At 35.5% G+C, this 26,649-nt stretch overlaps 1 protein-coding gene across 1 annotated transcript in view; it reads right to left on the reverse strand.

The window, feature by feature from the left end:
• The window catches only part of WDR78 (WD repeat domain 78), a 105,532-nt gene that overhangs the window by 17,310 nt on the left and 61,573 nt on the right, over nt 1–26,649 (reverse strand). The window contains 5 exon segments of the mRNA XM_025393022.1: nt 227–384; nt 1,874–2,025; nt 3,876–3,962; nt 6,636–6,838; nt 13,583–13,777. Of these exon segments, the coding sequence (XP_025248807.1) occupies nt 227–384; nt 1,874–2,025; nt 3,876–3,962; nt 6,636–6,838; nt 13,583–13,777 (795 nt within the window).

Raw genomic sequence — 26,649 nt, forward strand, 5'->3', positions numbered from 1 at the left:
ATATCATGTGTATTTCTTCTGCAAATAATAATATTAGTTCTGCCAAATTTGCATGTAATTAGGCTAAAATTAGCACACACTAGAACTAGCTGCTTAGAAAAACAATGACCAAGCCCAATTTTTTTCTTATTGGCCAAACCAAAATTTGTCACCTTTCACACATGGTTAACTAGAAAATTTTAATTCAGCATGTAACAAGAAAAAGATAACTTGATTTTTCTTTTACCATAACAATCTAGTCCTTTTCGTATAACCCATTTGGCGATTCTTCCATCTGCTGATATAGAAACTAGTATTTCTCTTTTGTCATCTCCTGTTGTTCCTCGATCTTGTTCTATCCACTGTAGTTGCCAGACAGGTCCCAAATGTTTTTGAGGTGATTCACTAAAACAGTAAAAAAATACTAAACATATAATCATTATAATAATTTATTAAAGGCCTTGGAGTATAAATGATAAGGTCAGCTTTCTAGAAGATCACGACCTAGTTATATAATCCTTTTATTGTTCAAAAATACTTTTAAATATTTTAAAAAATAGAAAAGACAACCTCTTTTCTACTTAACAGTCACTGTTATTTTTTCTACTTCTTACAAAAGAAAAATTGTACTGGTCTTTAACTATATTAGCTATCATAACTTCAATACAAAAGCAAAAATGTTCTTTCTTTTCAGAATCTACTTTTCTTACTCAATTCATTAATTCTTTCTTAGTTTAGTTGTGTAAATTCTGACTTTTACTTTATTTTAGACACATTGAATATAAGTATTTTCATCTTTATAATGTTTTTATGAATTAAGTTGTTAATCATTTAAATCTTATCCAGGTAAACAATTCTTCTTTCTGTATTTCACTCTTCTTCCTACGTTTCAAGATTGCCCATTGGTTTAACTCTCTCTATGGATTACAGTTAAAATTTTTCTGAAAAATTAAACTCACTTCTCAGATTACTCTCTTTTCCTATCAGATTAATGTGATTTTTTTTCATGGTACTGACTACCTTGATTTTTAATACAAACCCTCCAATGCAATCACTTCTGAACATTTTAAAAATCATACATATCTTTGATTTTTTGGTGAAAATTATGGACCCTCTTCCCAGAAACAAGCACAAAGGCCCATGCTTACAAAACTGCAAATAATTTGAAGTTAAGTTCAGGAGCCTCTGCTTTAATGGTTATTTCTAGTTCTAGCTAAGTTTATTCAAACACTTTTACAAACATGCCCCATTGGTATCTTGTCTATTACAAAAACCTAGTCTTTTTAATATCTTTCACCTCTAACCTTTTGGCTTTCCTCATATAACTCATTTATTCATTAATTATTCATCAAACACTTACTAGACTCCTGTTATATGTCCAATTTTCAATGACATGCTGATGATAGAAAGGTATGTAAGATTCAATCCTTGCTCTCAAGGAACTTATATCCTTCTTAGCAAGATAGATAGATAGATAGATAGATAGATAGATAGATAGATAGATAGAGATTAGATAGATTTACATATATATACACATACATAATTTTATATATAATATGATAAGTGCTATGATAAAGGTATGTACAGGTTGCACAAAAGAAAGGAATGGGAAAATTTCCTGGAAGAAGTGAAACCAAAGCAGTAGTTTAAGAATAAGCATAAACTGTGAAGCCAGAGGAAGTTGGTCAGTGAGATGGGCAGAGAAGAAGTTGAAGGAGCTATTAGGACACACCATTCCAGCTGCAGAGACAACATGAGGGATTATTAAATGTTTCAAAAATAATGGTATCACTCTCAGTAACGACATAAATATTTACTCAAAACTAAATAACATTAGAGTAAATCCTCCTGAAAAAGCATGTATTATACATTTATCTAATTCTCAGGTTCTTACCTACTATCCAGAACTGGAACATTACTGTTGCTCCGTACATTGTAAATTGCAATTGTGCCATTGTGGTAGCCAACTGCTAAAAGGTTAGGTGCTCCAATTGAAAAATCCACAGCAGTAACTCCATATGGACTCTGATAAATACGTTCTGGCCACTAAATTTTAAAAAATTACATTTTCAACTTGTTTTTGTAGACTACAGTAAGACAGAATATAATGGTGGCTGAGATTTAGTTTGGTGGCAGTGGGTATGTGAGCAGAGTTAGCCCACATTCAGTTACTTCTGTCCTCCTCATTTCCAGTACAGAAAAGAATAAAACTTCACTTGGTCATTTCCTTTGATACAAGTATGAATCCTCAGCACTCAATGACTTTAAGAAATAGAGTGTTGGGCATGGGGGCTCACTCCTGGAATCCTAGCTACTAGGGAGGCTGAGGTGGGAGGATCACTTGAGACCAGCAGTTTGGGACCAGCCTGGGCAACATAACAAGACCCCCATCTCAAAAAGAAAGAAAAGAAGGAAGGAAGGAAGGAAGGAAGGAAAGAAAGAAGGAAGGGAGGGAGGGAGGGAGGGAGGGAGGGAGGGAGGGAGGAAGGAAGGAAGGAAGGAAGGAAGGAAGGAAGGAAGGAAGGAAGGAAGGAAAGAAGGAAGGGAAGTACAGCACAGCCTTCTACAATAATATTTTGGTAATCTTTCAGCAGGATTAGTATTACCATCACATGTCTACCTTCTTATGGGAACAAAAAACTAATCATCTAGCATATATTCCTGTATTCTAGTATTTGTTTCAGATGCTTGGATTATCTAAAGAATGAAGAGAAAAAGTTCTAAAACTCCCCAAGTTACAAGTTACTCTGTTCTACAACCCCATGAAGAGTTTGTTTTGTTTGAATGTCTAATTTAAATCCTTTCCTGTTTTCAACCACCTACATAAAAAAGAAGACAGACTACTGATGATGAATCCAATGTCAATCCCTCCACATTTAAAATTGCTTCTTCCTTTCTTTTATGCTATATAAACCCAGATTTACATGACATATAGCTAAGTTTATTCAAACATTGTTATAGATATTACAGACTAGAGGTATTTATAAAAATTTTAGTCATTTTTATATGCTCTTCTGGCCCTTCTCTAAGTTTTCTACTTTGCATTTCAGTTGTGAATCAAAACTAAATATAAAACTTTAACAGATTGACTAGGGCTGTCTAGCAAAATTACTACTATGATTCTTTATATTCATTCTCTCTGAAAAATGTATGACAATAAGAAGGTCATATAAATTTATTTTATTTCTATTGAGAATAACAGTCAGGTGATAAGGAGGTATTCATATATTAAGAAACCACCAGGTATTTTAAAAACATAATTTTCAGCTGGGCTCCGGTGGCTCACACCTGTAATCCCAGCACTTTGGGAGGCCGAGGCAGGAGGATCACGAGGTCAAGAGATCAAGACCATCCTGGCCAACATTGTGAAATCCCGTCTCTATTAAAAATACAAAAATTAGCTGGGTGTGGTGGCACACACCTGTAGTCCTAGCTACTTGAGAGGCTGAGGCAGGTGAATCGCTTGAACCCAGGAGGTGGAAGTTGCAGTGAGTCAAGATCGCACCACTGCACTCCAGCCTGGGCGACAATGCAAGACTCTGTCTCAAAAGAAAAACAAACAAACAAACAAAAAAACCCATAATTTTCAAAGGATTTTCATTTACAGATTCATTTTTCTTTATAATTAGCTGTGAAAATCAATAATGGTTCAACTCTGCATCATCATATATAAGCATATAGTACATGTTCAATAAATATTTACTGAATGAATTTATAAATGAATTCTCTTTACCCTATGTCAACAAGAACAAATTTTAATTGCTATGAGTTAAACCAAAGAAAATAGTCTTAATTGATAAAATTTTCTAGACTTTATTTATTACATGTAATTATATACTTTATGAGAATTTTGTCAACAGCCAGATAAAAATGCTTCTTATTCTTGTTTGGGTTACCATGGGATTCTTTATTGACCAGCAGCAAGCCAATCCTCTTTTTTGCTCTTTAAATCCAAAGTGCCCATAGCCAACAGCCAAAAGATCCTGAAAACCAGAAAAATACATTTAAAAATAAGAGAAGATAGCATTAAAATATTGGTAAATATATAAACATATATATTAATGAGCTGTGTTAAAAATAGTAGTAAGACATTTCGACTGAGAGGAAAAAATGCCAGTACACCATCTGTTTTTACTCTATACCTCCATATTCCTAAGCAAAAAAATTAATCAGTGTAACGCTTCTAATTTGCAGACTGAAAGATAAGCACCTAAAAATAACCAATTGCTAACAAGTTCTTTTACATATTAAGGTAGTCTTCTGAGATTGTGTTAATAGGTTATAATATATTTTGAGTTTTTGAGGACTACCTAATTATTTCAAATGTAAAATAAAGGACACAAGTTAAAGGTAGGTGCCATAGACTGAACTGTGTCCCCTTAAAATTCATATGTTGAAGGCCTAACCTCCAATATGATTGTATGTGGAGATAGGGGTTTTAGGAGGAATCTAAGGTTAAATGAGATTATAAAGGATGGGGTCCTAATGAGACAGGACTGGTGACTTTATAAAAAGAGAAAAATACACCATAGATCTCTCTCTGCCATGCGAGGACACAGTGAAAAGGCAGCCACTGCAAGCCAGGAAGAGAGCTCTCACCAGAAACTGAATCAGCAGCCCTTGGATCTTAGACTTTCCAGCCTCCAGATTTATGAGAAAATAAATTGCTGTTCTTTAAGACATCCAGTCTATAATATTTTGCTAAGGCAGCATGAGCTGCCTATACAGGAGGTCATTTCTAGAAATGCATATGTAAATACAAATAGGCAAAAGCTTAATAACTGAACAAATCCAGCCTCTGCTCTGTAACCAGAATACCTTTAATTTTAGAATATTACATTTTCTTATCACCACCTTACTTTCAGGACAACATTATCTCTCCACAATTCTCTCTGTCTTAAAAACAGTCTTCACTACTATACCCTTTCACCCTGATATTGACAAATCCCTATTTATCTCTTCTAGACTCTGCAGAGGCATTACTTTCTCTAAGAAACAGTCAAGAGCTTCTTGTATGTGTCCCCACAGCACTGTTTATTTCCTCATCATAGCACGTTCAAAATTATTATACAGGTAGGGTCTATGTATAACTTCATTACTACTGTGTCTCTAGTGCCTTAACAGTGTACTAGGCACAGAGTTAATGTTCACTAAATATTTATACAATGAATTAATAAATATTATAGATTCCATCTGTAATATGTTTGCATTTAGGCTCATTCAAAATTATTTAATTTAATCTCCATAGCAATGCATTAATTTTTAAAATGCTAGTATATTCAGTTTCTAAAAATGTTTCATATATCTTTATTACAGATTTATTAAATCCTATTTACAGGACAGGCATGGTAGCTCACACCTGTAAAACCAGCACTTCGGGAGGCCAAGGCAGGAGGATCACTAGAAACCAGGAGTTCAAGACCAGCCTTGGCAACAAAACAAGACCCCCATCTCTCCAAAAAATTAATTAATTAAAATTAATTCCACTAATTGACAAGACAGTCCCAAATATAGTTTTATAAAGATAAATTCATAATAAAAGTACGTTACTTTGTTACAAAATAATACACATAATTAAAATAATGTGTTATTTAGATTTCAATGGAAATGATTATAGACTTTCGGTTTTTTAATAACTATGACAACTGTCATGTCTGCACAAAGCACCTGATAAGGTGTGGCAATAAAATAATAAGGCTAATTCTTAAACATACAAAATATAATATAATTTAAATAAATTGGTTTTGACTGCTTCAACGATATAAATATTTATATCAAAGATACTGCCATTACCTGAAAAACTGTTGGAATTGTTAACTGGGAAATACCTTCAGAACCAGTTTATAAATCCCAGAAGAAAATTAGTCTAATTACTCTGCAATTCTCTCTTTTTTACAACCAAACATATAATTCTCCAACTTGACAATTCATCTTATTTGCCTCAAGATGACTTTTGTCAGTGTAGTAGTTAAGAGCAAGAACTATGGAGCCAGACGTTTGCATTTGAATTTTGGCTGTTTCACCTACTAGTGGTGTGACTTTGGGCAAATTACTTACGCTTTTTGTGCTTCAGTTTCCTTTCAACATAATGAGAAGAATAATAGTATCTAATTCATAGGGTTGTTGTGTTAGTACAGTGAAAACACAATGGTGCCTGCTACGTACTAAGTGCTGTTTAAGTACTTGCTAATATCAGTGGTAACAGTATTTTAAGGAATCTCAAAATTATTTTGCACACTTGTAGGGTCACTAGATTAAGTATACACTTCCAAATATGACTACTTTGAGACTAATATAAATTTGGGCACATGAGTTTTGGTATACATTAAATAAATCTACCAATCCTCTAGTTTACTTATCCATATCTAACATGAATTCAGAGAATGCCATGTCCCAAGTAGATCCCCTAAAATAAAAATGGTAATGTTTTATACATTAAATGTTTACTACATTAAAGGAGAAAAACATTATTTTGTAACTATTTGCATTTCCCCCTTTTTAAACTGGAACTTGTTTTAGGGGCATTCTAAAACTCAAAGTTATGGTCAATTTTAATTCCTTGTCCCATATCTAAGGAAAGCAATTCTTCATTATTCGAACTTGATAATTTCCCTTCAATGGTAGAAACAGAATTGTTCAAATGTTTCATAACTTACTGGATTTGTTTTATTCCAGGCAAGGCTGCTCACATTGAGGCCTTTGGTTAAGTCACAGGAAAAAGACCAAAGTCGTTCCAAGTTGGCGGGTATTGTTGGTTCTTCTGCATGTATTTCTTCTTCCTCCTCCTTCTTAGATTCTTCCTCTACTTCTTCATGTTTCGCACTTTCTAAAAAATCTTTAGGCTCTTCAGGTTCAGGTTCTAAAGTTTAATCCAATAAAAAGATCATTGTCCTCTACATCTAGAGGGACCTGCCAAAGGCTCCAAACAGCCTATCTACCCATGGCTGACACTTCAAGCAACATCAGATCTGCTGGATCATATGGCGTAAGTGGCAGAGCACCGTGAAGGGCAGCCTGGACCTGTGGCAGAGTCTTCTGCTGTTCTGGGTTCCAACTCAAAGCCAGCAGCTTTTCTGTTTACTTAATAAATGGGCCAGTGTAGCACATCCAAATGACAAATATGTTGTCTCTAAAATGTAAAGAGACTCACTAGGCATTGTGCTTCTTTTTGGTTGTAAAAGATGCCAGGTACAACAACTTATCCTTCACCTTAGAAGATACAGCTCAACATATCCCACACCACACACACATGACACCTAGAAACTTCACTGAGGTAGAAGTCCCCCGAAATCTTGTCAGTTTTACTTCCCACCCTCTGACAGGAAAATGTCTTACTGAAGTCTACTTCCTGTTTACTAAGTTCAATCAGCATATCATCCATTTAATGTGCTAGTGTGTTATCTTGTTGAAGGGAAAGAGCCCTGCAGACTAAATTATGGTACAGGGTTGAAGAATTGGTATACCCCTGAAGTAGGACAGTGAAGGTATATTGCTGGCCTGACCAGCTAAAAATAAATGACTTCTGGTTGTGTTTTACCAACAGACATTGCAGGAAAAAAAAGCATTTGCATCAGGTACAAGGGAGGTGTCTTAATTTCCTTAATGAACCTCTTATGGAACAACAGTTGCAATTGGAGTCACCACCTGGTTAAGTTTATAATAATAATCCACTGTCATTCTCCAAGATCCATCAGTTTTTAAATTTATTTATTTTCATTTTTTAGAGATGCGGGGGTTGGGGAGGTCTTACTATATTGCCTAGGCTGGTCTTGAACGCCTGGCCTCAAGGAATCCTCCTGTCTTAGCCTCCCAAAGTGCTGTGATGACAGACATGAGCCACTGCACTTGGCCAAGATCCATCTGTTTTCTACACATGCCACATATGTGAGTTGAATGAGAAATGTGGTGGGTATCAACATCCCTGCATATTTCATATTTCAAGTACTTGACAGTGGTAGTAATCTCTGAAGTCCCCTCAAGAATGTGTTACTGCTTCTGGTTTACTATCATTATCACTCAAAGCCCATAGTTTTACATTTTAAAGTTTAGGGTTCACTCATGGTACTGTATATTCTACAGGCTTTGACAAATGTATAATGACACGTATCTGCCATTGTAGTACCATATAGAGTAATTTCACTGCCCTAAAAATCTTCTGTGTTCTTCTTCTTCATCCCTCTCTGGTCCCTCATCCCTGGAAACTACTGATCATTTTACTGTCTCCATATTTTGCCTTTTCCCAAAATGTCATACAGTTGGAATCACATAGTATGTGGCCTTTCAAATTGGCTTCATTTGCAGAGTAATATGCATTCAAATTTCCTCCAGGTCTGCTTCTGACTTGATAACTTAGTGATGAATAATATTCCATTGTCTGGATGTATCATAGTTCATTTATCCATTCACCTACTGAAGGGCATCTTGGTTACTTCTAAGTTAGGGCAATTATGAGTAAAACTGCTATAAATACCCATGTGCAGGTTTGGTGTGGACACAGTTTTCAGCTCATTTAGTTAATCAACAGATTACTAAATCGTATGGTAAGAGTATGCTTAGGTTTTTTGTTTGTTTGTTTTGTTTTGTTTTTGAAGACAGCGTCTCACTCTATTGTCCTGGTTGGAGTGCAGTGGCACCATCTCGACTCACTTTAACCTCTACCTCCTGGGTTCAAGCAATTCTCATGCCTCAGCCTAATGAGTAGCAGGGACTACAGGCACCTGCCACCATACCCGGCTAATTTTTTGTATTTTTTAGTAGAGCCAGGGTTTCACTATTTTGGCCAGGCTGGTCTCGAACTACTGTCCTCAAGTGGCCTGCCCACCTCAGCCTCCCAAAGTGCTGGGATTACAGGCATGAGTCACCACACCCAGACAAGAGTATGTTTAGTTTTATAAGAAACGGCCAAACAATATTCCAAAGTGGATATACCATTGTGCATTCCCATCAGCATGAATGAGACTTCTTGTTGCTCCACATCTCCACCAGCTTTGAGTGCTGTCAGTGTTTTGGACTTGCCCATTCTAATAAGTGTGCAGTGATACCTCATTTTTGTTTTAATTTGCAATTCCCTAATGAAATCTGATATTGAAAGGTCAGGTGTAGTGGCTCACACCTGGAATCCCAGCACTTTGGGAGGCCAACGTGGGAGGGGAGCTTGAGTTCAGGAGTTCAAGATCAGCCTGGGCAACAAAGTGAGACCTCATCTCTACAGAAAATTTTTAAAAATTAGCTGGGTGTGGTGGTACATGCCTGTGGTCTTAGCTAAGCCAGAAGCTGAGGCAGGAGGATCGCTTGAGCCAGGGAAGCTGAGGCTGCAATGAGCCATGATTGTGCCACTGTATTCCAGCCTGGGTGACAAAGCAAGACCCTATCTCAAAAATAGGCGGGGGGGTTGGAGGAGGAGGAGGATGAAGAACAAGAACAAGAAGAAGAGAAAATAATATGATGTTGAGTATCTTTTTGTATGCTACTTTGACATGTGTATATTTTCTTCAGTGAGATATCTCTTCAGGTCTTTTACCCATTTTTAATCATGTTGTTTATTTTTCTTATTGTTGGGTTTTAAGAGTTCTTTGTATATTTTGGATAATAGCAATTTATCAGAAATGTCTTCTGAAAATATTATCTTCAGTATGTGACTAGTCGTCTTATTCTCTTGACAGTGTCTTTTGCAGAGCAGAAGTATTTAATTTTAATGAGGCCCAGCTTATCAATTATGTCTCTCAATGGATCATGCATTTGGTGTTGTATCTTAAAAGTCATTGTAAGACCCAAGGTCATCTAGTGTTTCTCCTGTTATCTTCTAGGAATTTTATAGTTTTGCATTTTACGTTCAGGTCTACGATCCATTTGAGTTAATATTTGTGAAAGGTGTAAAGTCTATGTCTAGGTTCATATTTAGTACCATTTGTTGAAAGACTATCTTTTTTCTATTGTATTGCCTTTCTTCTTTTGTCAAAGATCAGCTGACTATATTTTGACAGATCTATTACTAGGTTCTCTATTCTGTTCTATTCTATATTCTTGTTTATTATCTTGCCAATAGCATGCTATCTTGACCACGATCGCTTTATGCTAAGTCTTGAAATATTAAATATCTATATTAGAAATGTGAAATCAATGATCCAATTTTCCATTTTAAGAAACTAGAAAAGGAGTCAGGAACAGTAGCTCATGTCTATAATCCCAGAATGGGAACAACTCTTATTTAAAATGGTGCTGAAACAACTGGAGATTCAAAAAAAAAAAAATCTTTAAACCTTAACTTAGTCCCTTAATAAAAAAATTAATTCAAAATAGATAACATGATAGATATGTTAATGTGCTTCACTATAATGACCTTTTTACTATATATTTATCTTGTAACATCATGTTGTATACCTTAAATATACACAATAAATTTGTTAAAAATAAAAATAGGCCAGACGCAGTGGCTCACACCTGTAATCTCAGCACTTTGGGAGGCCGAGGTGGATGGATCATTTGAGGTCAGGAGTTCAAGATCAGCCTGGCCAACATGGTGAAACCCCGTCTCTACTAAAAATACAAAAATTAGCCGGGCAGTAGTGGTGTGCGCCTGTAATCCCAGCTACTAGGGAGGCTGAGGTGGGAGAATCCCTTGAGCCTGGGAGGAGGGAGTTGCGGTGAACTGAGACAGGGCCATTGCACTCCAGTCTGGGCCACAGAGTGAGACCCTGTCTCAAAAAATAAACAAATAAATAAACCAACAATCCAATATAGATAGTAGACCTAAACATAAAAGCTAAATCTATACAGCTTCTATAAGAAAACTGGGACGTACAAATTTGCAAACTTGCGGCAGGCAAAGATTTTTTAGAGAGCTCATGGAAAGAATTAATTACAAAAGAAAAAATTGACAGATTAGATTTCACAAAAATAAACTTCTGTTCATCAAAAAATTTTTAAGAAAATAAATTGGCAATCCATAGACTTAAATATTTGCAAAATATGTAACTGACAAAAGGTTTGTATCCAGAGTATATAAAAATAAGCTCTTACAACTTGAGTTTTTAAAAGACAATTCAGGCTGGGCACGGTGGCTCATGCCCTGTAATCCCAGCACTTTGAGAGGCTGAAGAGGATGGATCACCTCAGGTCAGGAGTTTGAGACCAGCCTGACCAACATGGTGAAACCCAGTCTCTACTAAACTACAAAAATTAGCCGGGCATGGTGGTGGGTACCTGTAATCCCAGCTACTTGGGAGGCTGAGGCAGGAATCACTGGAACCCAGGAGGTGGAGGTTGCAGTGAGCCAAGATTGTGCCTTCACACTCCAGCCTGGGTGACAGAGTGAAACTCCATCTCAAAAAAAAAAGAAGAAGAAAAATTTTAAAAAAATTAAAAAAAAAAAGTCAACTCAACTTTAAAATTGGTAAGAGACTTGACCAAACAGTAAACAGAAGATATTCAAGTGACCAAAATAAACCACATAAACAAGAACTCAGTTTTTAGAACAACACTAAAAGGATTGCCAACATCAGGTGTTATAAAGAATGCGGAGCAACTGAGACTCTTACACATTGCTGTGCGAGTATAAGATGGTATAACCACTTTGGAAAAGTATTTTACTGTTTCTTAAAATGTTAAACATCTACTCAGTAATCCAATAATCCCATTTGTAGGTATTTTCACAGGAAAAATTAAAACATCCATTTACCAAAAGGCTCACACAAAAATGTTCATATCAGTTTTACTCTGAATATCTCCAGACTGAAAATATGCAAGTGTCCCTCAACATGTGAATGGATAAACAAATCATTATGGTATATTCATATACTACAGCATTACTTGGGGAAAAAAATGAACTACTTATACACGCATCAACCTAGGAAATCTCAAAAACATTGATATTGAATGCAAGAAGCCAGACTCAAAAGAATACTTACTTTATGAACCCACTTATATTATATGACATACCAGAATAGGGAAAGTTAATCTATATTGATGGAAATCAGAGCAATGCCTGTGTGTGTGTGTGGTGGGGGTTGGGGAGTGGGGTTAAGGTTTACTTGGAAAACTGCACAAGGTAACTCTTAGGGTTAATAGACAGGTCCTCTGTCTTGATTAAGGTATTGGTAACTCCAGTTTATACATTTTCAAAATGTATTTTTATATATAATTTAAAATATATATTTCATTGTATATAAATCTTACCTCATTAAAACATTTGCTAGAGTATTTTTATTTCTTAGATGTGTTGAAAGAAGTGATGTGCCAACAGTAACATTTACATTGTTACATTTACATTTTGTTTTGTAAATGTCAATATACACAGTACTATGTGAATTGCAACCTTACAACTCTTTAAATATAGGATGAAAAATACATATATATAAGTGATTAAAATGTTTAAATATCAACCTAATGTGAGAGAAGGAACACAGTTTTTCAATATTCTTCTAGATGCATGCAGGCAAAAAGATTTACAACCATTTGTCACACATACTATTCTGTAACCTTTTTCTTTTCAAATGTAACCATATAGATTAATTTTGACTTGAAGAATCAAGACAAATTTCATAAAGGAAGTTTCCTTAATCCATATTTGAAAGCTGGGAATACAATAGGCAAGCATGGGGTGGGGATAGACTGTCAAGCAAATTCCAACTAGAAGTACTAAGGCAGGAAAATGTAGGTTCTATTTGAGGACTACCAGATAAGTCTAAATATAGCTAACTTTTAGAGTCTCCAAAGCAATATGATAATACAAAGTAATCTGTGGCCATATTGCAGATATCTTTTGAATGATACACTTTGAGCTTTGTAATTTATTCTAGGCAATGGGAAAACATTGAAGGTTTTTTGAGTGGTTTAGGATACATAAGCAAAGTGCGCTGATACAGCAGAAATAGAACTAGAATTTGAGATGGTTGAATGTCTAGCTTTTCTACTTACTATTAACCTCACAAAGTTTCTATAGCCTTCATTTTCTTCATGTATTTTTTAATACATGATGAAAGGTTGATTAAGATAATCTCTAAAATCCTTTAAAATATTCTGTTATCATATGAGATGGGATTTGTAGCAATGAGAACAGGAAGAATGCCCCTGCAATAGATTTGGGAGTAGTAACAAAAGTAAGAACCTAGAAAGTAACAACGATAATGGAAAAGAAGAGGTTGAATATGAGAGATACTGTAAAAATGAATAAGTAATTGAATGCAGGAATAAGGGAGAACCAAGAGCTATAGATGCTTAGGAAGTTTTGAATCTGAGACAATCTGCTTCTGTGGGCATCCTAGTCTGGACTCTAGTGTTACTCACACATTTAGGGCTGAAAGCTTTAGAAACATGTCCTCTGATAATGATAACTCAACCTGGAGATCACATTTAGAAATATATACTAAAACCCTTACATTTTAAAAATTATTTGAGTTTGTCTAAACATAATATCTTCTTTTTCTTTTTTTAAGAGACAAGGTCTTGCTCTGTCACCCAGGCGGGAGTGCATTGGCATGATCATAGCTTGCTACAACCTTGAACTCCTGGGCCCAAGCAATCCTCTTCCTCAACCTCCCTAAGTACTGGGATTATAAGCATAAGCAACTGCACCCAGCCTAAACATGTTTATTTTTTTTAATACCTTTTAAAACAGGAAGCTGACGATAAGCTGCAAGTTTTGGCTGAAATATATTTTCCATTAGAACTCGTTCCATAAAAAATAAGTCCTGATGAAATTTGTCAGATTTTAATATTGCATCTGAGTGGTCTTCCTCATCTTCATGGATTTTTGCCAGAATTACGTTTTCTATGTCCATCAGAGAACTAGTTTCACTATCTACAAAATACAAACATGATACAATGATAAAATATTCAAATGGATGATTCATACATTCTAAAGATTTTTTAAATGACATTTCATCATTTGTATTTATTTTCCTCCAGTTTTCAACAACTTTAATAGACATTTATTGAATATCTTATGTACCAAGCACATGAAAGATGCACATACTTCATTTTGGAATTCTTTTTTTTTTTTTTTTTGAGAGGGAGTCTCGCTCTGTCGCCCAGGCTGGAGTGCAGTGGCCGGATCTCAGCTCACTGCAAGCTCCGCCTCCCGGGTTTACGCCATTCTCCTACCTCAGCCTCCCGAGTAGCTGGGACTACAGGCGCCCGCCACCTCACCCAGCTAGTTTTTTGTATGTTTTAGTAGAGACAGGGTTTCACCGCATTAGCCAGGATGGTCTCAATCTCCTGACCTCGTAATCCACCCGTCTTGGCCTCCCAAAATGCTGGGATTACAGGCTTGAGCCACCGCGCCCAGCCTGAAATTCTTAACCATCAAAAACTGTACTATTTTTCAGAACATAGGCAATGATAACCTCCTGAGGTAATTTTTATCCTTATTCTTTTAAAATTCAAGTTGAAATAAGATGATCAGTCTTCAGAAAAAGGTCTGATTTGATTATTGCTATATAGATATACTATACTATTGTATTAAGTTTTCTATTGCTGCTGTAACAAATCACAGCGGCTTAAAACAATGCAAATTTATCTTATAGTTCAGTAGATTAGAGGCCTAACAGATGTCACTGAGCTAAAACCAAGAAGTTGATAGGGCTTTGTTCCTTTCTGAAGGTTCTAAAGGAGAATTTGTTTCCTTGATTTTTTCAGTTTCTGGGGGACACCACAATCTTTCCTTCATCTTCAAAGACAGCAACATTGATTACATTCCTGCTGACCTTCTTCTGTCATCACATCTCTCTCCCAGATCACAGCTGGAAAAGGTCTTTTACTTTGTAGTACCCCATGTGATTAGATTGGGCCCAATAAGATTATCCAGAATAATCTTTCCATCTGAAGATCCCCATTGTAATCACATCCGGAAAATCTCTTTTGTCATGTTAGGTAACACATTCACAGGTTCCAGGGATTGGGGTGTGCACAAATTTGCGGGACTATTGTTCTGCCTACCACACTACTTAGTAAACTCTTATTTTAAAAAAAGAATGAAGGAAACTCTTTCTTCTTTACCTTTATAGATAGAGGGAGCGTACTTCTCCTTATTCCTCCTGCTAAATTCAACTAAAAACACTGGAAATTTTAGAAAACAACAAACATAAGCAGTCTTTGAAAGGTGAAGAGAAGGAATGGGTATTCTTTTTGCCTCATATATTCCAGATATGGAGCTGAAGAAGTCAGCAACCTGGGAACACCGATGGGAACAAGCAAGAAAAAGTCCCCAAAAGAAGCCTCCTCTCTTTAGCCAAAGGACCAGGAAAAGCGTAGCCTTGAAAGAAAGAAAGCTTTTAGATGGCAGCCATTCTACTCCAGCCAAGCATAGAAAAAACTGTAGCCCCACCCATGTGACAAAGGCCAAGTGGGAGCCTAGTCTTCCACCCTCACTAGGCTGTAACAAGGCATCCCAAATCCCTGACTTTTCACTGTGTATGGTGTCAGAGAAGGCCCAGCAGGCAGGCAGGACTTTCATCCCTACCAAACATAATGATAGTGGTCCCCTTCCTACAGTGTCAGTGGAGATCAGCTGGGGAGCCTGGAATTCCAGCCTATCTAGTAGTAACAAAGTATACCTCCCTCTTCCCATTGGAGTAGTCAGAGTTGGACTAGTGAAGAGTCAAAACTTTTAACACTCCCCAGCAGCAATGAGAACAACCCCCACTGTGTAGTGTCAGTGTAGGCCACATGTATGGCATTAATGAAGCATTCCTATACCTCCTAGCCATGGTGTTGTCAATGGAAACTGGAGCTCCTATCACTGCCCCATGGTAATGAAGACACCACTTCCCCTAATGTCACTGGAGGTCAAGTGGCAAATATAGACTTCTACCCCTACCTGGAAATAATCAGGCAGTGACTCCCACTTTCCCCTGCCAGAACAGTGTCAAACAAAGCCTGTTTAAATGGAAGTTTAGAAAAGATTCAGACTCTTACAATACCCCAAATGTCCAGGTTTCAATTGAAAGTCACTCATCATAGCAAGAACCAAGAAAATCTTAACTTGAATGGAAAAAGTCTCTATACACCAACATCAATGTTACAATTATCTGACAAAGAGTTTAAAGCAAGCATCATAAAAATCCTTCAACAAGTTATTTATGAACACACTTGAAACAAATGAAAAAATAGAAAGTATCATCAAAGGGATAGAAAGTCTCAGCTAATGAATAGAAAGTCTTAGCAAATGAAAAGAAGAACCAACTGGAAATTTTAGGAGTGAAAAACATAACTAAAATTTAAAACTCAGTGGATGGGCTCTACAGCAGAATGGAAGAAAAATAAATCAGTAAACTGGAAGAGAGAACAATGGAAATAACCCAATCTTTAAAACAGACAGAAAAGTCTGAAAAAAATGAAGAGTCTCAAGAACCTCTGCAACCATAACAACATATGTACCATTCAAATCATTATCATCCGAGGATTGGAGAAATGGGGTGGGCCTGAAAAAGTACTTAAAGAAATAATAGCTGAAAACTTCCAAAATTTGGCAAAGGACAACAAATATATTCAAGAAATGAATAAATCACAATGAAGATAAAGAAATGCACACCAAGATGCACCATACTAAAATTTCTAAAAACAGAAGACCAAAAAAAAAAAAAAAAAAAAAAATTCTAGAAAGCAGCAAGAGAGAAATGACACCTTATTTTTAGGTGGAAAATAATTTGAATAGCAGCAGATTTCTCACTGGAAACCCTGGAGGCCAGAAAAAAGTAGTACACATTCTTGGGGTTCTGAGTGGAAAGAATGGTCAATGCAGAATTCTATACCCAGTGAATTTTCCTATGGGAATAATTCTACACCCAGTGAATTATCCTGTAGGAATAAAGAGGAAATTAAGATACTGTATTCTCAGATGAAGGAATACTAAGAATTTGTCTCAAATAAATAAATAAATAAACAAATAAAGTCTTCCCTAAAGAATGGCTAAAGGCAATTCTCTAAACAGGAAGAAAATAAGAAAGGAAGTTTAGAACATCTGAAAGGAAAAACCAACAGTGGGAAGAGAGAAAATAAGGATAAATAGGATATACTTTTCTTATTCTTTTGAGTTTTCTTAATTATGTTTGACAGTTGAAGCAAAAATTATTACATTGTCTGATATAGTTTTAAATGTCTAAATATTAAATGTTTATATATCTAAATCTCTTTCTAAATACTTAGAAGAAATATTTAAGGCAAATATAAATGGGGGTGGAATCTAAAGGGAGGTAAGGTTTCTATACTTTACTTGAACTGGTAAAATGTCAACATCTATGGACTATTGTGTATGCATAATGGAATACATAAAGTAAATAATAAAAAGTTGCACATATACTCAAAACACTACAGGTAAATTAAAGCAGAATTTAAAAAATTGTTTGAGAAAGCAGCAAGAAAGCAGGAAGAAGAGAGAAACATAAGATAGATAAGATAGAATAAGCAGAAAAAAACAGCAGACTTAAGGGCTAACATGCCAATAAAACATTAAATACAAATGGTCTACCTATACCAATTTAGAGATAAAGACTGGCAAAAAAAATTGGATTAAAAACATGACTCAAACATATGATGTCTACAATAAATTTATTTCAAATATACAATGTAGATAGGTTGAAAGTAAACAAATAAAAAAAGATATAGCAGGCAAACATTAACCAAAAGAAAGCAGGAGGGGCAATATCAACATCATATAAAGTTGACTTCAGAGCAAAGAAAATTACCAGGGATATATAGCAACATTATGTTATGATTGTACCGAGAAGACATAGCAATAATTAGTGTTTATGCAAAAAAAAAAAAAAAAACAAGGCTATAAAATATGTAAAGTAAAAATTATTAGAACTGAAAAGAGAAATAATGGTCACATAAAATTCTGATGGAATAAAGACATAGAAAATCAACAAGGGTATATATGAACTCAACATCATCAACTAAAAAGATGTAACTAACATTTATATAATATTCCACCTAATAACAGCAGAATACACATTCTAGGCCGTATAACAAACCTTGACAAATTTAAAAGAAGAGAAATCATAGTGTGTTAAAAGAAGAGAAATCATAGTGTCTTCTCCAGTCACAGTGGAATCAAGCTAGAAATCAATAATGGAAAGATAACAGGAAGATCTCCAAACACTTAGAATCTTAAAAAAAAAAATGCTCTAAATAATCTGTGTCAAAGAGGAAGTCTCAAGGGAAATAAAAAATATATGTAATAATGAAAATAAAACACAACATGTCAAAATTTGTGGAATACAGATAAAGCAGCACTGATAGGAAAATTTACAGCATTAAATGTATACATTAGAAAAGAAGGAAAGTCAAGTCAATAAGTTCCCAATTCAAGAAAAAAGAAGAAGAGAAAAAAGAGCAAAATAAACTTAAAGCAATGAGAAGGAAGAAAATAGAAGAGAAGTAAATGAAATTAGAAACAAGTCAGTGAAATAAAGAATTGGTTCCTTGACAAGATTAACAAAATTGACAATGTTCCATCAGACTGACAAAGAAAAAAAGAGAGAAGAAATAAATTACCAAAATCAGGAGTAAAATAGCAGATACTACAGATCCTACAGACATCAACGTGATAATAACAAACAACTCTACGTCAGATAAATCTCACAACTTAGATAAAATAAACCAATTAGTTAAAAAAACTATTACAAATTATATTATAATATTAATAATATAATTTGAATATTAAGAAAATTAAATTTGTAGTTTAAAAAACTCACCCACAAAAAATCACCAAGGATGGATGATTTCACTCAAGAATTCGACCAGAAACTTAAAGAAGAATTATCACTAATTCTACCCAACCTCTTCCAAAAATAGAAAAGGAAAGAATACTTGCTTATTCATTTTATGAAACTATTATAACAAAGTGAGACAAAGTACAAAAAAGAAAGCTATATTATCTCTCATCAACATCAACATAAAAATCCTTAGCAAAATATTACAACACAGAATTCAGCAATATATAAAAAGAATTATTATACATGATGACCAATTGAAGTTTATTCTAGGATGAAAGAGTTCTTCAATGTTAAAAAATCAATCAAAGTAATCCATTACGTTTAGGCCAATGAAAATAAATCACATGATCATATCAATCAATTCAGAAAAATCACTTGACAAATCAACCATTTATGAAAAAAAAAGTCTCTCAGAAAAATAGAAACAAGCAGGGTATTATGGACAGAATGATTGTGTCCCTATAAACTCATGTGTTGAAATTCTAACCCCCAATGTAATGGTGATTAGGAGGTAGGACCTTTGGGAGATAATTAAGTCATGAGAGTGGAGCCCTCATGAATGAGATTAGTGTCCTGAAAAAGTTACCCCCAGAGAGCTCTTTTGCTCTGTGTCTGCCATGTAAGGATACAAGAAGTTAGCAATCTGCAACATGGAAGAGGGTTGTTGTGATTTTTATTGTTATAACTTCTTTCTAATTTGGCCTTGAGTTCTCTCAGTCAAGTAGCTATAGGCCAAGATAGCTACTCTCTAGAAGAGCCCTGACCAGGAGGAATGATAAATTCAGGTGTGTTGGTCAGGTGAGACACCATGAGGAAGTGAAACCAAAATGCACAAAACAGCAAAAATGTGTTACTCACAGGTCTCAGAGACATTACTGGTTATTATTCTCCTAACAAGAAGCTAATGAGAAGCACAGAGGAAGCAAAGAATTCACTCACCAGGAAGGGAGTGAGAAAGAGAGAAGACATGCGGAACTATGCCTCATAGGCATTACCCCTTAGGCTTTCCCACAGGTTTATGGATTGACGAGCTTAAAGAAAACATGCCTGAGTCAGGGAACTTACATGATTCTAGTGTTGACCATTATGTTTTATCATGGTCAGCCGCTGTAGGGTATATATTGAGTTTTAGGCCTGTGAGATGAGGAACAAGTGGGCTCTATGGCACACAATCACATAGCAAAGTTTTATGTTTTAACTAGGCTAAAGGTGATGGGGGTACAACACAGTTTCAAACAACTTATGTCACACCTAAAAGTGAATGACAAGGGAGCAACTATATTAAACAAATTTACAACAAGTGTCCCACACCAGAACCCAACCATTCTGGCATTCTGATCTCAAACTTCTAGCCTCTAGAACCACGAAAAATAAATTTCTGTTATTTATAAACTTCCAAGCCTAGGGTACTTTGTTGCAGCAGCCCAAACTGACTGAGACAAGGATGTCCCTCCACTTGAAAAAGACCATCTACAAAAAACTACTGGTAACATTATACTTAATGGTGAAAGACTGAATTGTTTCTTACAATCAAGAACAAAGGCAAGAATGTCTGCTGTCACCACTCTTATTCAATATAGTGACAGAAGTTCTAGCAGAGCAATAAAGTAAAAAAAAGGAAATAAAAGGCATGTAGATCAGACAGAAAAAAAAAATGATACTGTCCCTAAATGCAGTTGACATGATTGTGTATGCTGAAAATCCCAAGGAATACAAAAATTCTCTTAGAACTGATGTGCGTATTCAGCAAGGTTACCGCATACAAGAAAAACATACAAGAATCTATTGTATTTCTAAATACTACCAATAAACAGGCAGACACCAAATTATAAACACAATACTGTCTGGGTGCAGTGGCTCATGCCTATAACCCCAGCACTTTGAAAGGCCAAGGCAAGAGGATCAGTTGACCTCAGGAGTTCGAGAACAGCCTGGGCAACATAGTGAGACCTCGTGTCTACAAAAATTTAAAAATTAGCTGAGTGTGGTGGTAAACACCTGTAGTCCCAGGTACTTGGGAAGCTGAGGTAGGAGAATTGCATGAGCCTGGGAGGTTGAGGCTGCAGTGAGCCATGATTGTGCTGCCATATTCCAGCCTGAGTGACATACCAAGACCCTATCTCAAACAAAACAAACAGAATACTATGTGCAATTGCTTAAAAAAAAAAATACTTATGTGTAAATCTATCAAAACATGCACAGGGCTTGAATGCTGAAAACTACAAAATGCTGATTTAAAAAAGGTTAAGGAAGATCTTGGCCGGGTGCAGTGGCTCACGCCTGTAATTCCAGCACTTTGGGAGGCAGAGGCAGGCAGATCACCTGAGATCAGGAGTTCAAGACCAGCCTGGCCAACATGGTGAAACCCCGTCACTATTAAGAATACAAAAATTAGCCAGGTGTGGTGGTGTGCACCTGTAATCCCAGCTATTCGGGAGCCGAGGAAGGAGAATGGCTTGAACCCAGGAGGAGGCAGAGATTGAAGTGAGCCAAAATCACGCCACTGTACTCCAACCTGGGTGGCAGAGCAAGACTCTGTCTCAAAATAAGTACATAAATAAAAATGAAAATTAAAAAAGCTCAAAGATCTAAATAAATGGAGACACACTCCATGTTCACAGATTGAAAGACTTAATATAGTAAAGGTATCAATTCTCTTTGTACTTAATGCTTTGATATCCTGGGGCCTTGCTAACCCTACAGGAACTGCCCCCACTAGCATTAGCCAATTCCTAAAGATAGTGAAGGATTCACCTGATAGCATACCTTTCATATGCAAACCAGTCAACCAGAGACCATAACCCAACTGCCTCCTTAACAGAGCTTTCCCACTCAGTCACTATTCCCTTGCCCTAATTCTCCCAGGGCCAGCTACAAGACAACTAGGAATATGCACTAAACCCCAGAGCCCACTGAAATTACTCAAACTAGCCAATCCTAAACTTGCCTACTTTGCCTCACCATTCCTTTCCCTAGTAGCCACAATAAAGGCTCTTGCCCATGTTTTCCCCATCACTCTCTTGCCTTCTGACCAACTCTGGTACTTATATATGTAGTTCATGGCATGAAATGTCTCCTTCTCTTGAGATCTGTGAGTATAACAATAAGCTATCTTTGCAATGGCAATCATCTCCTGATCTGTTGGTTTTGCCATACCTCAATAAGAACAAAACCTACACTTTAAAACAATGTTGTCTGCTTTCAATAGAAAGATATAAATAGAATAAAATTAAAGAAATGGAGAAAGATATACTACCTACACACTAATCAAAGAAGTTGGAGTAGCTACATTTAATTACAGATGAAGCAGACTTCAGAACAAAGTAAATTATCAGAGATAAAGAGGGGCATTACATATGAAACATGGGTGAATTCTCCAAGAAGACATAATAATCTTAAATGTCTATGGTGCAAAAAACAAGAATACAAAATATGTAAAGCCCTCTGATAGAGCTGAAAGGTCAAGTCCATTATTATAGTTGGAGACTTACTCCTCTATATCAGTAATTAACAGATCAACAGACAGAAAATCAGTAAAGATATAGGTTAGTTGTTGTTGTTGTTGCTGTTGTTGTTTTGAGACAGTTTCACTCTTGGTTGCCCCAGCTGGAGTGCAATGGCGTGATCTGGGCTCATTGCTATCTCCACCTTCCGCGTTCAAGCAATTCTCCTGCCTCACCCTCCCAAGTAGCTGGGACTAAGGACGCCCACCACCAAACCCAGCTAATTTTTGTATTTTTAGTAGAGACGGGGTTTTGCCATGTTGACCAGGCCAATCTTGAACTCCTGACCTCAGGTGATCCGCCCATCTCAGCTTCCCAAAGTGCTGGGATTACAGGGGGAGCCACTGCACATGGCCAGATATACTTGAATATCACCAGCAATCAACTGAATCTAAATAACATTTATAAAATAGTTAATCCATTATCAACAAATAAACATTTTTCTCATGCTCACATGGCGCATTTACCAAGATAGACTATATTCTGGGTCATAAAACATGTTTTGAAAAATTTAAAAGAATAGAAATCACATATAGTCTCAGAATACAAAGGAATTAAATTAGAATTAAATAACAGAAAGATAGTTGGACAATCCCAAAATATTTGGAGATTAAACAAAATATTTATAAATAACAAATAGGTCAAAGAAGAAGTCTCAAATGAAATTTTAAAATATTTTGAACTAAATGAAAAGGAAAATACAACTTATCAAAATTTGTGTGGTACAGCAAAAACAGTTCTTAGAGAAAAATTTTAACATTGAATACATGTATTGGAAAAGAAGACAGATCTAAAATCAGCAATATAAGCTTCCACCTTAGGACACTAGAGAAAGAAAATAAACATAAACCTAAAGCAAGCAGAAAAAAAAAGAAAAGTTTGAAACCAATGACATCAAAAACAAAAAATCATTAGAGAAAATTAATAAAACCCAAAGTTAGTTCTTTGAAAATATCAGTAAAATCCATAATTTTTAGCCAGGCTAACCAAGAAAAACAGAAAGAATATTTAAAATTGCCAGTATGAGAAATGGAAGGCATCATCACTACTGATTCCATGGACCTAAGAGAATAATAAAGAAATAATGTTAAAGACTCTGCCCACACATTTTTCTTTTTTTTGAGATGGAGTTTCACTCTTGTTGCCCAGACTGGAGTACAATGGCACGATCTTGGCTCCCTGCAACCTCTGCCTCCCAGGTTCAAGTGATTCTCCTGCCTCAGCCTCCTGAGTAGCTGGGATTACAGGCATGAACCACAACGCCCACCTAATTTTGTATTTTTAGTACAGACGGGGTTTCTCCATGTTGGTCAGGCTGGTCTCGAACTCCTGAGCTCAGGTGATCTGCCCACCTCAGCTTCCCAAAGTGCTGGGATTACAGGTGTGAGCCACCGCACCCGACCTTCTGCCCACAAAATGTATAACTTAGCTTGAAATGGAACAATTCCTTAAAAGGCACAAACTACCAAAACTCACTCAAGGAAAAATGGATAATCTGAATAGGCCTATATCTATTAAAGAAGCTGAGTCAATAATTAATAACTTTCCAAAATAGAAAGCATCATGCTTTCACTGGTGAATCCTACCAAACACTTAAGGTAAAATTATCATTTTTATACAATCTATTCCAGAAAATTGGTGAAGAGAAAATACTTTCCAATTCTTTTTATTAGGCTAGCATTACCCTAACTCCAAAACCAGACGAAGACATTACAAGAAAGGAAAATTACAGAACAATGTCTCACATGAAAATAATGCAAAAATTGGCTGGGCACAGTGGCTCACACCTGTAATTCCAGCACTTTGGGAAGATGAGGCGGGTGGATCATGAGGGCAGGAGATCGAGACCATCCTGGCTAACATGGTGAAACTCCGTCTCTACTAAAAAAAAATACAAAAAAATTAGCCGGGCGTGGTGGCGGGTGCCTGTACTCCCAGCTACTCGGGAGGTTGAGGCAGGAGAATGGCGTGAACCCAGGAGGCAGGGCTTGCAGTGAGCAGAGACGGGGCCACAGCACTCCAGCCTGGGAGACAGAGAAAGGCTCCATCTCAAAAAAAAAAAAAAAAGAAAGGAAATAATGCAAAAATCCTCAATAAAATATTAGCAAATAGAATCTACCAATGTATAAAAAGAATTATACAACATAATCAAATGGAGTTTTTTCAAGGTATGCAAAGCTAGTTCAACATTCAGGATCCAATTAATGTAATCCATCACATCGACAAGCTTTTTATATAATCTATTGATATATAAAAAATATATATATCAATAGATACAGAAAAAATCCATTGCACATTCATGATAAAAACTCCCAGCAAATTAGGAAGAGAAGGGAACTTCCTGAACTTGCTAAGGAACAGCTATATAAAACCTACAATTAACATCATACATCATGGTGAGAAACTGAAAACTTTCCCTCTAAGAAGATTAGGATATCCCTTCTCATACAGGAAAAAATGGTGATAAGTTTTTAGATATAGCATCAAAAACCCAATGTAAAAAAGAAAAAAATCGATAAATTAGACTTTATTTAAATTAAAAATTTCTCATCTATGAAAAACCCTGCTAATAATAATGAAGAGACAAGTCACAGACTAGGAGAAAGTACGTACATGTATCTGATAAAGAACTAAATTGTACACAGGACCCTTAAAACTCAATACGAAAACAAACAGCCAAATTTTTAAAAGGGCAAAACATCCACATAGATATCTCACCAAAAAAGATATAAAGATGTTCAATATCACATTAGGGGGTTGTAAATTAAAACAATAAGGAGCTACCACTACATACATATTTGAGTGGCTACAATCCAAAAAAACTAACAATACCAAATGCTGGCAAGAATGAGAAACAGGAATGCTCACTCATTGCTAATGTAATGCAAAATAGTACAACCACTTTGGAAGATAGTTGGTAGTTTCGTAAAAGTCTAGGGATAGTCTCACTGTGTGATCCAGCAATTGTGCTCCTAGATATTTACTCAAATGAGTTGAAAACTTACGTCCACACAAAAACCTGCACATGAATGTTTGTAACGGTTTTATTCGAAATTACAAAAAATTTGAAGCAGCCAAGATGTCCTTCAATAAGTGAATATATAAACAAACTGTGGTATACCCATCCAATGGAATATTATTCAGTGACAAAAATAAATGAGCTGTCAAGCCATGAAAAAACATAGAGGAGGCTTAAGTGCATATTGTTTAGTAAAAGGAGCTAGTCTGAGAAGGCTACACATATTGTATGACTTCAACTATATGACAATTTGGAAAAGACAAAACTATAAAGACAATAAAAATAAAAATATCAGTGACTATCAAGGGTACAAGAGAAAGGAGAAATGATGAATAGGTGATCCATAGGGGATATTTAGGACAGTGAAACTATTAATTTTTTGCTGTATAAAACTGTAATGGTAGAAACATGCCATTATGCATTTGTTAAAATACAAAGAACTATACAACACAAAGCATGGAACTTAATGTAAGCTATGGATTTTAATTAATGATAATGTATCATCATTGGTTCACCAAGTGTAACAAATATACCACATTAATGCAAAATATTAATAATAGGGGCCACTGTGCACAGAAAGTAGAGAGATGAAGGGATTTTATGGATCTCCTGGTACTATGTGCTTAATTTTTCTGTAAATCTAAAACTGTACTAGAAAATTCTATTAACCAATTTTCTAAACCTACAGCACTATTTCAGAAGAAAAATCATTTTTCTCTATCAACTGAGATACAGTCTTACATTCAAAGGTAAATATTATTGGACTTTTTCTCCCCTTGAGTATGATAAATAGAAGGTTAAATGCAACTTGTATAATACATTCAAAGTTTAAATGAAATAAAAATATTTCTTAAATCAAATATGGACCATATTTAATTTTTTTTCCTTTCTGTTTCTACTATAAAAATCTCAGTGTCAAAAGGACCTCAGAGGTAACTAGTCCTAGTTTTCATCTGGATTTCTTTCACATTTTCAATAAATCTGATTATTCAGCTTTGTTCCCTATTTCTTTCCATTTTTTAACTTTCTTATCCTAATTCTAGTTTCCCCTACTCCCTTGACTGGCTATAATACTAAAATAAAGTATATCTTTATTTTCTATGGTAGTTATTGAATATGATTTTATTATCCCTTTTGGTTTTTAAAAGCACACCCATACACACATGAAATACTCTGAAAGATTCACAAATTGAGATTTATTTTTTGTGGCAGATTTTGCACTTGTACATTTTTGTAGGTCAATGGCCTTAATGGTGTGGAAGAAATAGATCTAATATAAAGTCCCAATGTAATTTCCAGTCTAAGATTGGATTTTTCTGAGCAGTTTTTGATAGCTTCTACAAGTAAACCTATTGTATAGACATTCGTGCTTAACAAAAACAATGTTTCTTTAGTGATAACTAATACTAAATAATTTATTCTTCCCCTTCATTAT

The sequence above is a fragment of the Theropithecus gelada genome, chromosome 1, assembly GCF_003255815.1.
Source record: "Theropithecus gelada isolate Dixy chromosome 1, Tgel_1.0, whole genome shotgun sequence".
Taxonomy (NCBI): domain Eukaryota; kingdom Metazoa; phylum Chordata; class Mammalia; order Primates; family Cercopithecidae; genus Theropithecus; species Theropithecus gelada.